Genomic DNA, 12,693 nt, shown 5'->3' with positions numbered 1-12,693 from the left:
GAATGAAAAATAAGCCGAGAGGTGGGATTTTCTGAACAGTCCACAGCTAAGCTGCATTGCCTGAAACTATACTTTCTTTAAGGTATTTCTTCAGTCTGTTTAGTTCTGCGGTGACATCACTGAAACCTACCATATGGCAGGATATCCCTCCACAACCCAGGCCAATCCAGTGGAGTTGTGTTTGCTTTGTCATTGTCATTGTCACCTTCAGTGCTGAGAGACCATATTCTGCTTATTGACTCAGCATTATGATTTGGTGTTTATTAATCGTGGTTCAGAGATGATTTTGCAGGTAAGAATACAAGTTCATTTTCTGAGAAGCTCTAGAACTTTGACTCAGGTTTAAAAATAATTAGCTAGATGTTTTGGGCCATTCACTTTATCTTTCTAAATCTGTTTCTTTCCTCAAACATGAAAGTTCTATTAAATAATCTTTTAAAGACCCTTTTACCTCTAAAATCCAGTTAGAGTAACATGTCTGTGTGTTTAGAATTATACTCTCTTGACGGGATAGGTACTTTCTCATTAATTCTTTAACATCTGTCAGCGAGGCCTTATTGGATTCTCACCTGCATAGTGGATTTCATGACCGGTTCAGCCTCTTCTCTGACAGCCTCATGAGCTTTGTGTAAAGTTTCTCTGGCAATGACTTGTTTATGGCCTCAGTCTTTCAGGCGTGTTTCCTTTTTCTTCCGAATTCTGGTGGCACTTGGTACGTTGGCACTTGATACAGCACTTGCCATATTGTATTGTGACTTCTTTTTCTTTGGCTTTGAGTTTTTAATGGAATCACCTTGGTATCTTCCTTGACTTACATAACATAATGCAAGATAACGTCATTAGGATGACTTTAGAACTGTGACTGGAGAAATCAGGGACTCTTGAGCCCTATGCAGAATCTAACTTGATGTTGTCTAATATCTGTAAGAATTGTGGACCCTCCAAATAGGAGGAATACGCAAAGAATTCAGAATGGATTCAAACAGTAAATAGATGGTTTGAATCCAATCGAGGGATGATGCAAGCTGGAAGGAAAGTCCACATTCAACTCAGGTTTGAGAGTGTAACTCAAAAAACAAGGGACGTGGACTTTGAAATAAAATTCTTTTAGAAGGGTCATCTCCAGTTCTCTTGGGATAACATTGTTGGGTAAGTGTCTTTAACCCCAGGAAGAACTAGAATTAAATATAGAGGTGATAAAAATAATTCAAACTTGAGTTGTACTTTTTTTTCTGCTAAGTTTATTTAATATCTTTAAGAATTTGCCATTTTGAGGGCAATTACCATATGTCTAACAGATTAGCCTTGTGGTTCCAATTTAAATTGTGTAATTGGTTTAGAATTGTGATACGTTAAAATGTATAAGAAAATTTTTCAAGTCTTTAGATTATTAGAATGTTTGCAAGAACCTTAGATTCACTGTGTTAGTTTAATTTGCTGTCTTCATAAGAGGTAAATACTTGGGATGGCTTATTTGTAACTAGACAATTGATATATTTAAAAAGAAAATTGAATAGAGTATTTTTAGAATAGAGTTAAGATTTTTAAAGCAACTGTTAAGTTTCAAAGGCTCACTTGAAATTGGTTAAAATTTAGCAGATTTACAAATAGAATAATACGATTTGGAAGTTGAACTTAAAAGCTGGAAGAAGAACTAGGCTTTTGAATGTTAAATTGTAACTTTGATAAATCATATATTTATTTTTAAAACTGAAGTAGCCCATGAATAATCTTCTCTTATAATGCCCCAAAACTGTTTGTAATGTGCCAAAAAACGTATTCAATAAATAAATGAAGACTATTACAAGTTGATAATGTTCTATGGAGTCTCTGAAAGTAGGCCATAATGTTTTTCTGTTTAAAAAAATGTATGCTTCAAGATCAAGATAATAGCGTTTTAGGTGTCTGTGGCAGGATTTTTTGATGATTTGTTTAAAAACAAATTGTCTCCTGAGTTTTTTAAGTGACTTCAGGTACAGCTTTGCCATCTCTTAATTATGATTATCTGAAACAAATTAAAGCATGTCCAGTTAAGCAGCTTTATTGTTCTGGTGATCAGTTGAAGAGAACGCCACCAAAACAGATCCCAAGTATCGTGAATTCTTAGCCTTACGTGCTCTTTGCAAACCAAAGAATGGTTTCCAGATGGTCAGTCTCCTGCTCTCTTAGAAGGTGGTCAGGTGCTCTCAATCTGGTTCCTTTGCCGCATCCCCTGTGTTGCTGCAAATATCTGCTGGTGTCTAATTTCTTAAAGGCACATAATCATTGTACTCAGAATTCTTTTAAGCTTGTTGCTTTTGTACTGTGATTTCAGTCTGTTTCTTTGGATTTGGCTGGGTTTTGTTTTCTTTTTTTACCACAAGACAATTGTGGTAATTTCATGAACCTAGTTTAATTTACTACAATGTTTGTTCGTATTATTCTAGTTTCTAGTCTGCTGCTATCACATGTACATTGTTAACATTTCCCACTTCATATTAAAATTAAGGGTACAAGTAATTCAAAAATTAATTGAATTTGGAATTCTTTTCTCTCTGCTTATGGTTCGTCTTTTAAAATGATGCCCTTTTTGATATTTGTACTTTTTGGTATGTGCATTTTTTTGTTTTTGTTTTTTTTTTCAGTGTCATTCTTCCACTTCCTCAGAATGTGAAGGATTATTTACTCGATGATGGAACTCTGGTGGTTTCAGGAAGGTAAAGTATATCAGAAAAAAATTCTTTCAACTTTACCGTAGGGAAATGTCATAATGATCAAATCTCAACAATTATCATGTAAAATAAATACCTGAGCTTTGGCACCATTCTCTTCTTTTTTCCCTAGCCAAAATTATGTGCTGATCTTTGTCCCTAATCCTTGTCAATTAATAAGATTTCCAGAATTGAATACTTCCTTCTCTAATAGTTACTAGTTGTGAAATTGAGTACTTTCTTTCATTTCTGCCTTTAGAAAATGGATATGGTAGTAACTCTTCCTTCTGGAGATGGGGAGGGGTTGGGAAAAAGGGGGGAAGAGGGCATGTTATGACCCTTTGAGCTCCTTCATTTTTTAAGATGAAAAATTCATTGTCCTCTGCAAACAGAAAGCTTTATTTACCAGGGTGTAGCATTTAATTCCTTGACATTTTGTTCCCCGTAGTTAACCCACCACGGCCCCACCTTCACTTTCCTGTTCATGGAGTTCCGCTCTTTGTAAAGGGAGTAAGTTACCAGACTTCAGTCATTTTAGCGCAAATGTGAAAAAGTTGAAGAATCATAGAATTTAATGAAGTTCCTATTTTTCATTCATGTCTCTGCTCAGAAGTCATGTTACCTAAGTATTCATTCCTCACCTTCCTTTCTAAAATAGCCGAATAGTAACCCTTGCTGATATATCACTCTTTTTTATAGAGAGCTAGGTTGGAAATAATTTCCCATTGGAATTATTAAAAACAGTTTTGTTTTATTGTGGTAGAGTACATAACATAACATCTACCGTCTTAACTCTTTCCAGTTCCGTGGTGTTAAGCACATTCACATTGCTGTGCCACCATCCCCACATCCATCTCCAGAACCCTTTTCATCTTGTAAAACTGAAACTCTGTCCCCGTTAAACACTAAGTCTGCATTCCCCTCCCACCAGTCCCTGGCACCCACCCTTCTACTCTCTGTGCCTGTGAGTTTGACTACTCTAAATACCTCACGTAAGTGGAATCATACAGTCTTTGTCCTTTTGTGACTGGCCTGTTTCACTTAGCACAGTGTCCTCAAGGTTCATCCGGTTGTAGCCCGTGTCAGCATTTCCTTCATTTTTAAGACTGAGTAATATTCCACTGTGTGTATACACCACATTTTGGTACATCGCTCTTTAACTCCTTACTTCACTTTGTTTTTCTGCATAGTACTTGCTTCCATCTGACATAATTCCCTTAATTATTTTATTAGAATACAGGCTTCAGGGCTGGCTTGGTGGTGTAGTGGTTAAGTTCACATGCTCTGCTTCAGCGGCCTGGGGTTCCCCGGTTCGGCCCAGGCATGGATCTACGCACCACTTGTCAAGCCATGCTGTGGCAGACGTCCCACATATAAAATAGAGGAAGATGGGCACAGATATTAGCTCAGGGCCAATCTTCCTCAGCAAAAAGAGGAGGATTGGCGGCAGATGTTAGCTCAGGGCTAATCATCCTCAAGAAAAAGTAAAGTGGAAAATGATTTGAAAACAAACAAACAAAAAAAATAAAGAATACAGCCTTCATGAGAACAGGGACTGGACAGTTTTGTTCCCAGCTCTTGGAACAGTGCCTGATATATAAGAGGTGCTTGATAAACATTTGTTAGATGAATGAACTTAGAATTAAAATTGCCTGTGTTTTCAAAAGCACTAATTTACCCCCACCCCCTGCCTTTTTTTTGGTCTGATGGATCTTCTGTGTAGCTTTCTGGGTTATATTTCTGTTTGGGGTATTCTCAGCCTCCTAATAACCTAAAAATTGTTAGTTCAGAGCCTCATTAACTTGGAATAATAGCAGGATAAGGAAACAATAGAATAGTTAGGGAAGTCTCAACTTTGGGATATTTACAGACATAGTTTTATTATTCTCAAAAATAGAATATACAATAAAAACTTACATAAGCAGGACTATAAAGAAAATGACTCCTAACGTTAGAAAGTTCTGGGTAGATTTCGCTGCTCTAAGCCTGTGGAAGAGCTTCTGTTGTTTCTCGTTGGCCGGATGTTTGCATGAGCTTCTGGCGCAGGCATGCACCATTAAATACAGTTAACCAGTGCTGTCCGGCACTCAGTATTTCACTCTGCTCTGCAGTAATGCACGAGCAGATAGGGAGATCTTTTAGAGTTGACAGTTCAGCTTCATATTTTGTGGGAGTCAGATAGCAGAGTGCTGGTCCTTCAGTCACGTTGCGTAGGGTAAATGACACCTTTGCTAATTTTTAGCTTTCTGCACCTCAGTTTCCTTGTCTGTGAATGGGGTGACTGCTGTCATAGAACTTACCGCATGGAGTTGTAGCAAAAAGAGATAATGTGTAAAATGTTTAGCCCAATGCCTAGTATATTGTATGCTCTTAAGAAGTGCTGACTGCCCTGGTGATGATGATTAATCTTAGTCACACCAGGAAACATGTAAGTCAAAATTGTGATGAGTGCTGCAAAAGAAATGGGGAGGAGACTGCATTAAATTACTGGGGGTGGAATGGGACTGAAGATCACAGGGAGGGCAGAGAATACCCTGAAGAAGTCACTTAGGAGCTTTTGAGATCTGAAGTTTGGGCGGAAGGTAGTCACTTGAAGGTTGGAGGGAAGCATCTTCCAGGCTGAGAGAACAGCATTAAGGAGGGCTCTGAGGCATGCCAGATCTTGACATGCAAGAAACTAAGAGAGGATCGTGTGGCTGGAGCATGGAGGGCCTGAGTGGTGCGAGAGTCAGTTAGTGACATGGGGACGTGGTTAGGGGTGAGGTTCAGGATGTGTGGGGAGTCCTGTAAGGACCCTAGAATTTGTTCTAGGGTATTAAAGGGTCAGTAGGCAGGTAGCAAGAGAGGGACTTGAGCAGTTTTCAGTGTTTGAATAATGACTAGTAACTGTGGGGAAATGGAAGGCCAGCTAGGAGGAGATTGCACTGGACCAAGTGAGAACTGACAGTGGCTTGAACTAAGAGGGTGACGCTGGACGGGGAGCAGTGAATGAATTTGTGAAAATTATAGGTAGGATTTAAATGAGGTATATTTACAATAAAATGCACACATCTTAAGTGTACAATCTGATGAGTTTTGATAAATATATACACCTATTTCACCACCACTCCGTTGAAAATACTGACCATTTCCATTCCCCAGAGAAGCCCCTCATGTCCCTTTTTGGTCAATCCTTCCTACCTCCCCCTGCCCAACCCCAGGCAAACACTGGTCTGATTGCCCTCTCCATAGCTTAGTTTTGTCAGTTCTAGAACTTCATGTAAGTGGAATTGTATATTATGTATTCTTTTGTGTCTGGCTTCTTTAACTCAACATAATGCTTTTGAGATTCGTCGATGTTGTTACATTTTATTACTGAGTAGCTTTCTTCGGACAGGTCTTTTTAAAGCTCAGTGTTTATGTTTTGTGTATGGGGTTGGGTGTGTATTCCTCTAAGTGTATGCCTTGCTGTCCTAATCTTTTTGCCTCCTTGAGTTCAGATAGTAACAGTTAGTTGAATGCCTGTGTGCGTGTGTGCGCTTGTGTATATGTGTATTTAAGATATTATTTATAGGGGCTGGCTCCATGGCCGAGTGATTAAGTTCTGCTGTGGTGGCCCAGGGTTTGGATCCTGGGCGCGGACATGGCACCGCTCGTCAGGCCACGTTGAGGCGGCATCCCATATCCCACAACTAGAAGGCATGCAGCTGAGATATACAACTGTGTACAGGGGGGTTGGGGGAGATAAAGCAGAAAAAAAAAAAAAGATTGTCAACAGTTGTTAGCCCAGGTGCCAATCTTTGAAAAAAAAAAAAAAGATACTATTTATAGAACACTATAACTACATCTATTAATATATGAACATTTTAACTCCTTTATATAAAATGTATCCCTGTATCAAAGGATATAGTGTTATAGTTACAAATAAATACAGTGGAGTTAATGAGCTAGACTTAGTGACTACTCTTTTTATTGTGAGTAGGCCAGTAGTGAACTACTACTGGTTATTTGTAGATATTGAGATGTGTCAGTTAGACATCTTTCCTTAGCATAGACTATGGGACTATGTATTTCTTGCTTTTGTCTGGTAAGATAAATTCTGAAAGGTTGGGGGATGAGGGGAGCAGCATGAATGCTTAGAAATTCTATCATTTGTGAAATATGCCCCCCTTCTTTTTTTATTATAAAAGTAATACTTGCTCATGGTGGTAAACTTGAAAGCTAGAGAAAAGAATAAAGAAGCAGAAAAAAATCACTCATGATTCCACTACTGAAAAGCAAATGCTATTCAAATTTTGGCGCATTTTTCTCGTCTTTTTTTTTTTAAGGTTATAAAAGTTAACATCCTTGTGAAATTACAGTTGTACATCATTATTAGTCATGTTGTAGGTACACCACTTCACCCCTAGTGCCCTCCCCCCACCCCCCTTTCCCGGGCAACCACTGATCAGTTCTCTTTGTCCATATGTTAACTACCACCTATGAGTGGAGTCATACAGAGTTCGTCTTTCTCTGTCTGGCTTATTTCACTCAACATAATACTCTCAAGGTCTATCCATGTTGTTGTGATGGGACGACTTTGTCGTTTTTTATGGCTGAGTAGTATTCTATTGTGTATATATGCCACATCTTCTTTATCCAATCATCAGTTGCTGGGCACTTAGGTTGGTTCCATGACTTGGCTATTGTGAATAGTGCTGCAATGAAGATAGGGGTGCATGGAACTTCTGGAATTGCTGATTTCAGGTTCTTAGGATAGATACCCAGTAGTGGGATGGCTGGGTCATAAGGTATTTCTATTCTTAACTTTTTGAGGAATCTCCATACTGTTTTCCATAGTGGCTGCACCAGTTTGCATTCCCACCAACAGTGTATGAGGGTTCCCTTTTCTCCACAGCCTCTCCAACATTTGTCACTCTTGGTTTTGGATATTTTTGCTATTCTAACAGGTGTATGGTGATATCTTAGTGTAGTTTTGATTTGCATTGCCCTGATGATTAGTGATGATGAGCATCTTTTCATGTGTCTATTGACCATCCGTATATCTTCTTTGGAGAAATGTCTGTTCATGTCCCCTGCCCGTTTTGTAATTGGGTTGTTTGATTTTTTTATTGTTGAGTTGTGTGAGTTCTTTGTACATTATGGAGATTAACCCTTTGTTGGATAAATAACTTGTGAATATTTTTTCCCAATTAGTGGGCTGTTTTTTTGTTTCAATCCTGTTTCCCCTTGCCTTAAAGAAGCTCTTTAGCCTGATGAAGTCTCATTTGTTTATTCTTTCTATTGTTTCCCTCATGTGAGGGGTTATGGTGTCCAAAAAGATTCTTTTGAAGCTGATGTCAAAGAGTGTACTGCCGATATTCTCTTCTAGAAGACTTATTGTTTCAGGCCTCATCTTTAGGTCTTTGATCCATTTTGAGCTTATTTTAGTAAATGGTGAAAAAGAATGGTTGATTTTCATTCTTTTACATGTGGCTGTCCAGTTTTCCCAGCACCATTTGTTGAAGAGAGTTTCTTTCCTCCATTGCAGGCCCTCAGCTCCTTTGTCAAAGATCAGCTGTCCATAGATGTGTGGTTTTATTTCTGGGCTTTCAATTCCGTTCCATTGACCTGTGCATCTGTTTTTGTACCAGTACCATGCTGTTTTGATTACTGTGGCTTTGTAGTATGTTTTGAAGTCAGGGATTGTGATGTCTCCAGCTTTGTTCTTCTTTCTCAGGATTGCTTTAGCAATTTGGGGTCTTTTGTTGCCCCATATGAATTTTTGGATTGTTTGTTCAATTTCTGTAAAGAAAGACATTGGAATTCTGATTGGGATAGTGTTGAATCTGTAGATTGCTTTAGGTAGTATGGACATTTTAACTATGTTTATTCTTCCAATCCATGTGCATGGAATGTCTTTCCATCTCTTTATGTCATTGTTGATTTCTTTCAAGAAGGTCTTGTAGTTTTCTTTGTATAGATCTTTCACTTCCTTGGTTAAATTTATCCCAAGGTATTTTATTCTTTTTGTTGCAATCGTGAATGGGATTGAGTTCTTGAGATCTTTTTCTGTTAGTTCATTGTTAGCATATAGAAATGCTACTGATTTATGTTTGTTGATTTTATACCCTGCAACTTTGCTGTAGTTGTTGATTGTTTCTAATAGTTTTTCTGTGGATTCTTTGGGGTTTTCTATATATAAGATCATGTCGTCTGCAAACAGCGAGAGTTTTACTTCTTTGTTGCCTATTTGGATTCCTTTTATTTCTTTTTCCTGCCGAATTGCTCTGGCCAAAACCTCCAGTACTATGTTGAATAAGAGTGGTGAAAGTGGGCACCCTTGTCTTGTTCCTGTTCTGAGAGGGATGGGTTTCAGTTTTTGTCCGTTGAGTATGATGTTGGCTGTGGGTTTGTCATATATGGCCTTTATTATGTTGAGGTACTTTCCTTCTATACCTATTTTATTGAGGTTTTTTATCATAAATGGATGTTGGATCTTGTCAAACGCTTTCTCTGCATCTATTGAGATGATCATGTGGTTTTTGTTTCTCATTTTGTTAATGTAGTGAATCACGTTGATTGACTTGCGGATGTTGAACCATCCCTGTGTCCCTGGTATAAATCCCACTTGATCATGGTGTATAATCTTTTTGATATATTGCTGTATTCGGTTTGCCAAAATTTTGTTGAGGATTTTTGCATCTATGTTCATCAGTGATATCGACCTGTAGTTCTCCTTCTTTGTGTTGTCCTTGTCAGGTTTGGGGATCAGGGTGATGTTGGCTTCATAGAATGTATTAGGGAGTGCTCCATCTTGCTCTATTTTCTGGAACAGTTTCAGAAGGGTAGGTATTAAATCTTCTTTGAATGTTTGGTAGAATTCTCCAGAGAAGCCGTCTGGTCCTGGACTCTTATTTTTGGGGAGGTTTTTGATTACTGTTTCTATTTCTTTACTTGTGATTGGTCTATTCAGATTCTCTATTTCTTCCTGATTCAGTTTGGGTAGGTTGTATGAGTCTAGGAATTTATCCATTTCTTCTAGGTTGTTCAATTTGTTGGCATATAGTTTTTCATAGTATTCTCTTATGAGCCTTTGTATTTCTTCGGTATCTGTTGTGATTTCTCCTCTCTCGTTTCTGATTTTATTTATTTGAGACTTCTCTCTCTTTTTTTAGTGTGTCTGGCTGAGGGTTTGTTGATTTGTCTGGTAAGATAAATTCTGAAAGGATGGGGCATGAGGGGAGCAGTATGAATGCTTAGAAATTCTATCATTTGTGAAATATGCCCCCCTTCTTTTTTTATTATAAAAGTAATACTTGCTCATGGTAGTAAATTTGAAAGCTAGAGAAAAGAATAAAGAAGCAGAAAAAGTCACTCATGATTCCACTACCGAACAGCAAGTGCTATTCATATTTTGGTGCATTTTCTCGTCTTTTTTTTTAACATAATATTTTTCCTTTTTTCTCCCCAAAGCCCCTGGTACATAGTTGTGTATTTTTTTAGTTGTGGGTCCTTCTAGTTGTGGCATGTGGGATGCCTCCCTAGCATGGCTTGATGAACGGTGCCATGTCCGCGCCCAGGATCCAAACTGGAGAAACCCCCGGGCCGCCGCAGCGGAGCTCGAGAAGCTAACCAGTCAGCCACAGGGCTGGCCCCTCTCGAGCCTTTTTAATACATCTTTTAGCCTAAGTTGTGAGCATACTGCTTATATAATTTCATATTCTTTTTTTAATTGAACGTCATAGCATAATTTTTCCTTGTGTCTTTTTTGTGTGTGTTTTTTTCTTTTTTTAAGGATTGGCACCTGAGCTAACAACTGTTGCCAATCTTTTTTTTTTTTTTTTCCTTCCGGCTTTTTCTCCCGTAATCCTCCTAGTACATAGTTGTATATTTTAGTTGTGGGTCCGTCTAGTTGTGGCACTTGGGATGCTGCTTCAGCAAGGCCTGACAAGTGGTGCCATGTCTCCGCCCAGGATCCGAACTGGCAAAACCCTGGGTTGCCAAAGCAGAGCACGCAAACTTAACCACTCAGCCACGGGGCCCACCCCTCTCCTAGTTTCCTTTATGAATGTTCTCGGGATTTCTTCTTTCATGTTTTTATATTCCATGATAATCATCTGTATTGCCCAAACTTAGTGACTAATAACCATTTTATTTGTCAATGATTGCTCAGATGGATGTTGAGAGACAATTCTCCTTGAGTCTCTCAGGTTACTGCATGTCTTGCGAGCAGAGGCGCTGACCGTTTTTGTTCTTGATTATCTTCTCAAGTATGTTTAGATAGCAAAAAGCCTTGGAAGGTAGAGATTGTGTCTTGCTCCCTAGCAGAGAGCGGGTTTGTTTACTTTCTAATACAAATAAAGATAGTGTCTTCCCTTGGGTCAAAAATTGAGCAGGTTTACCTGCAGCCCATTTTAAAATATGAGATTCTTCAGTTGTAATGCAAACCTGGACCACTCCTTGACCTCCCATGGGAGCTGAGGGACCAGAGGGAACTGATGCAAAGATGAAGCTCATGCTTCATACCCAGCTGGGAGTAGTAGAGGTCTTTGGTTCTGACCCAAGTGTCTTATGTCTTCTGCTGGAGTCCATGAAACTGTGGCAGGGTAATTTGTTAGCTTGCAAGTGGGGTAAAATCTCAGAGCCTCCATAATTCTTGTCACTGGACAAATCTTCTGTTGGTCATGCTAACACTACCAGGCAGCTGTAGTTATTTGGTGGCTCTGTCAAACTGGATGGTTTTAAGATGGCCTCACTCACATATCTGGCAGTTGATGCTGCCTGTCAACTGGACCTCTCTTTCCATGTGGTCTCACATCCTTAGAAGACTAACCTTAGCTTCTTTAAATAGTGGTGGCAGCATTCCAAAAACATGAGAATAGAAGCGATAAAGACTTTTAACACCTAGGCTCAGGATCACATGGTGTCACTTATGCTACATTTTATTGGTCACAATGAGTCATGAAGCCAGTCTAAATTAAAGGGATAGGGAAAGAAATGCCGGTTCTTGATGGGAAGAGTGGCAAAGTCTGCCTGCAAAGGGGCATGTCAAACAAGATGGGAAAAATTCTTGTGGCCGTCTTTGCACGTCATCCAAGGTTTTTCCCATTCATTATGCTCTGTATTTGGGGGCCCTTTCATTCTAGAGACTTACATTTTTCAGTTTTGGGACATTAAAAATATTGTATCTTTGGCAATTTCCTCTTATTTTCCTTCTTCTCTTTCTGGAACTCCTATTATTTAAATGTTGGATCTGCTGTATTAATTCTCTGAATTTTATCATTTCTTCTCTATTGTCTTTCTCTTTGTCATCTTACTTCCACTTTCTGGGAAATTTTAAATTCCAGCTATCATATTTTCAGTTTCCACAAGTTCAGTCTTGTCCTCTGTTCCTTTCTTAAAGCCTCCTGTTCTTCTCTCATGGATGCAATATCTTCTTTTGAGGATATTAATGATTTAAAAAAATATTTTTCATCTGGTCCCTTTATTGTTTTTATTTCTACCATGTACTGTTTTTCTCTCCTTTTTAAAATCTCTTTTTTCTTCTTGGAGCCTTTCTTTAGTTTTCTAAGGATTCTAGACCTTTGTTCATATTAAAGAGTGAGGGATGCGCATGCGCACGCACACACACATTTGGAAACTTTGTGTACCTGGCTGGGGCTGTTGACTAAGACTACCAGCGGTCAGTGGGTACTGATGGAAGATTCCCAGAGACAGTTACCTGTAGGCCTTTCCTCTGAGATTGTTCAGTTTCTACAAAGAAGAATCCTCTAATCTGTCTGCATTCTAGGAGGAGGGGAGGAGGAGGGGACTACAGGGAGGCTCACTGTTAGTATGACTTTCACTGACTCCTTGTCGTATTCTACCGTTTCACCCCCCTGTTCCTCTGGGATTATGGACCTGAGCCCTTAGTGTCTTTAGTTCATGGAGGATTAGTTGCTAGGGTGTGCAAGTGAGGGGGACTGGGTGTATCTGATGCAGGGTTGGTGAGCCGAGGAGTCGAAAGAAAGATTTCTTGGACTCTCAAGGTCTGGCAGTGGTG

The 12,693-nt window shown here is 39.1% G+C and overlaps 1 protein-coding gene across 2 annotated transcripts in view; it reads left to right on the top strand.

The window, feature by feature from the left end:
• The window catches only part of CDC123 (cell division cycle 123), a 55,956-nt gene that overhangs the window by 2,101 nt on the left and 41,162 nt on the right, over positions 1 to 12,693 (top strand). For both annotated transcript variants that reach the window (NM_001309342.2, XM_005606925.4), the window contains exon 2: positions 2,625 to 2,696. In NM_001309342.2, the coding sequence (NP_001296271.1) occupies positions 2,625 to 2,696 (72 nt within the window). The remainder of the gene's footprint in view (positions 1 to 2,624; positions 2,697 to 12,693) is intronic.

The sequence above is a fragment of the Equus caballus genome, chromosome 29 (assembly GCF_041296265.1).
Source record: "Equus caballus isolate H_3958 breed thoroughbred chromosome 29, TB-T2T, whole genome shotgun sequence".
NCBI classification, from domain to species: domain Eukaryota; kingdom Metazoa; phylum Chordata; class Mammalia; order Perissodactyla; family Equidae; genus Equus; species Equus caballus.
This window is presented reverse-complemented; position numbering and strand designations above follow the sequence as displayed.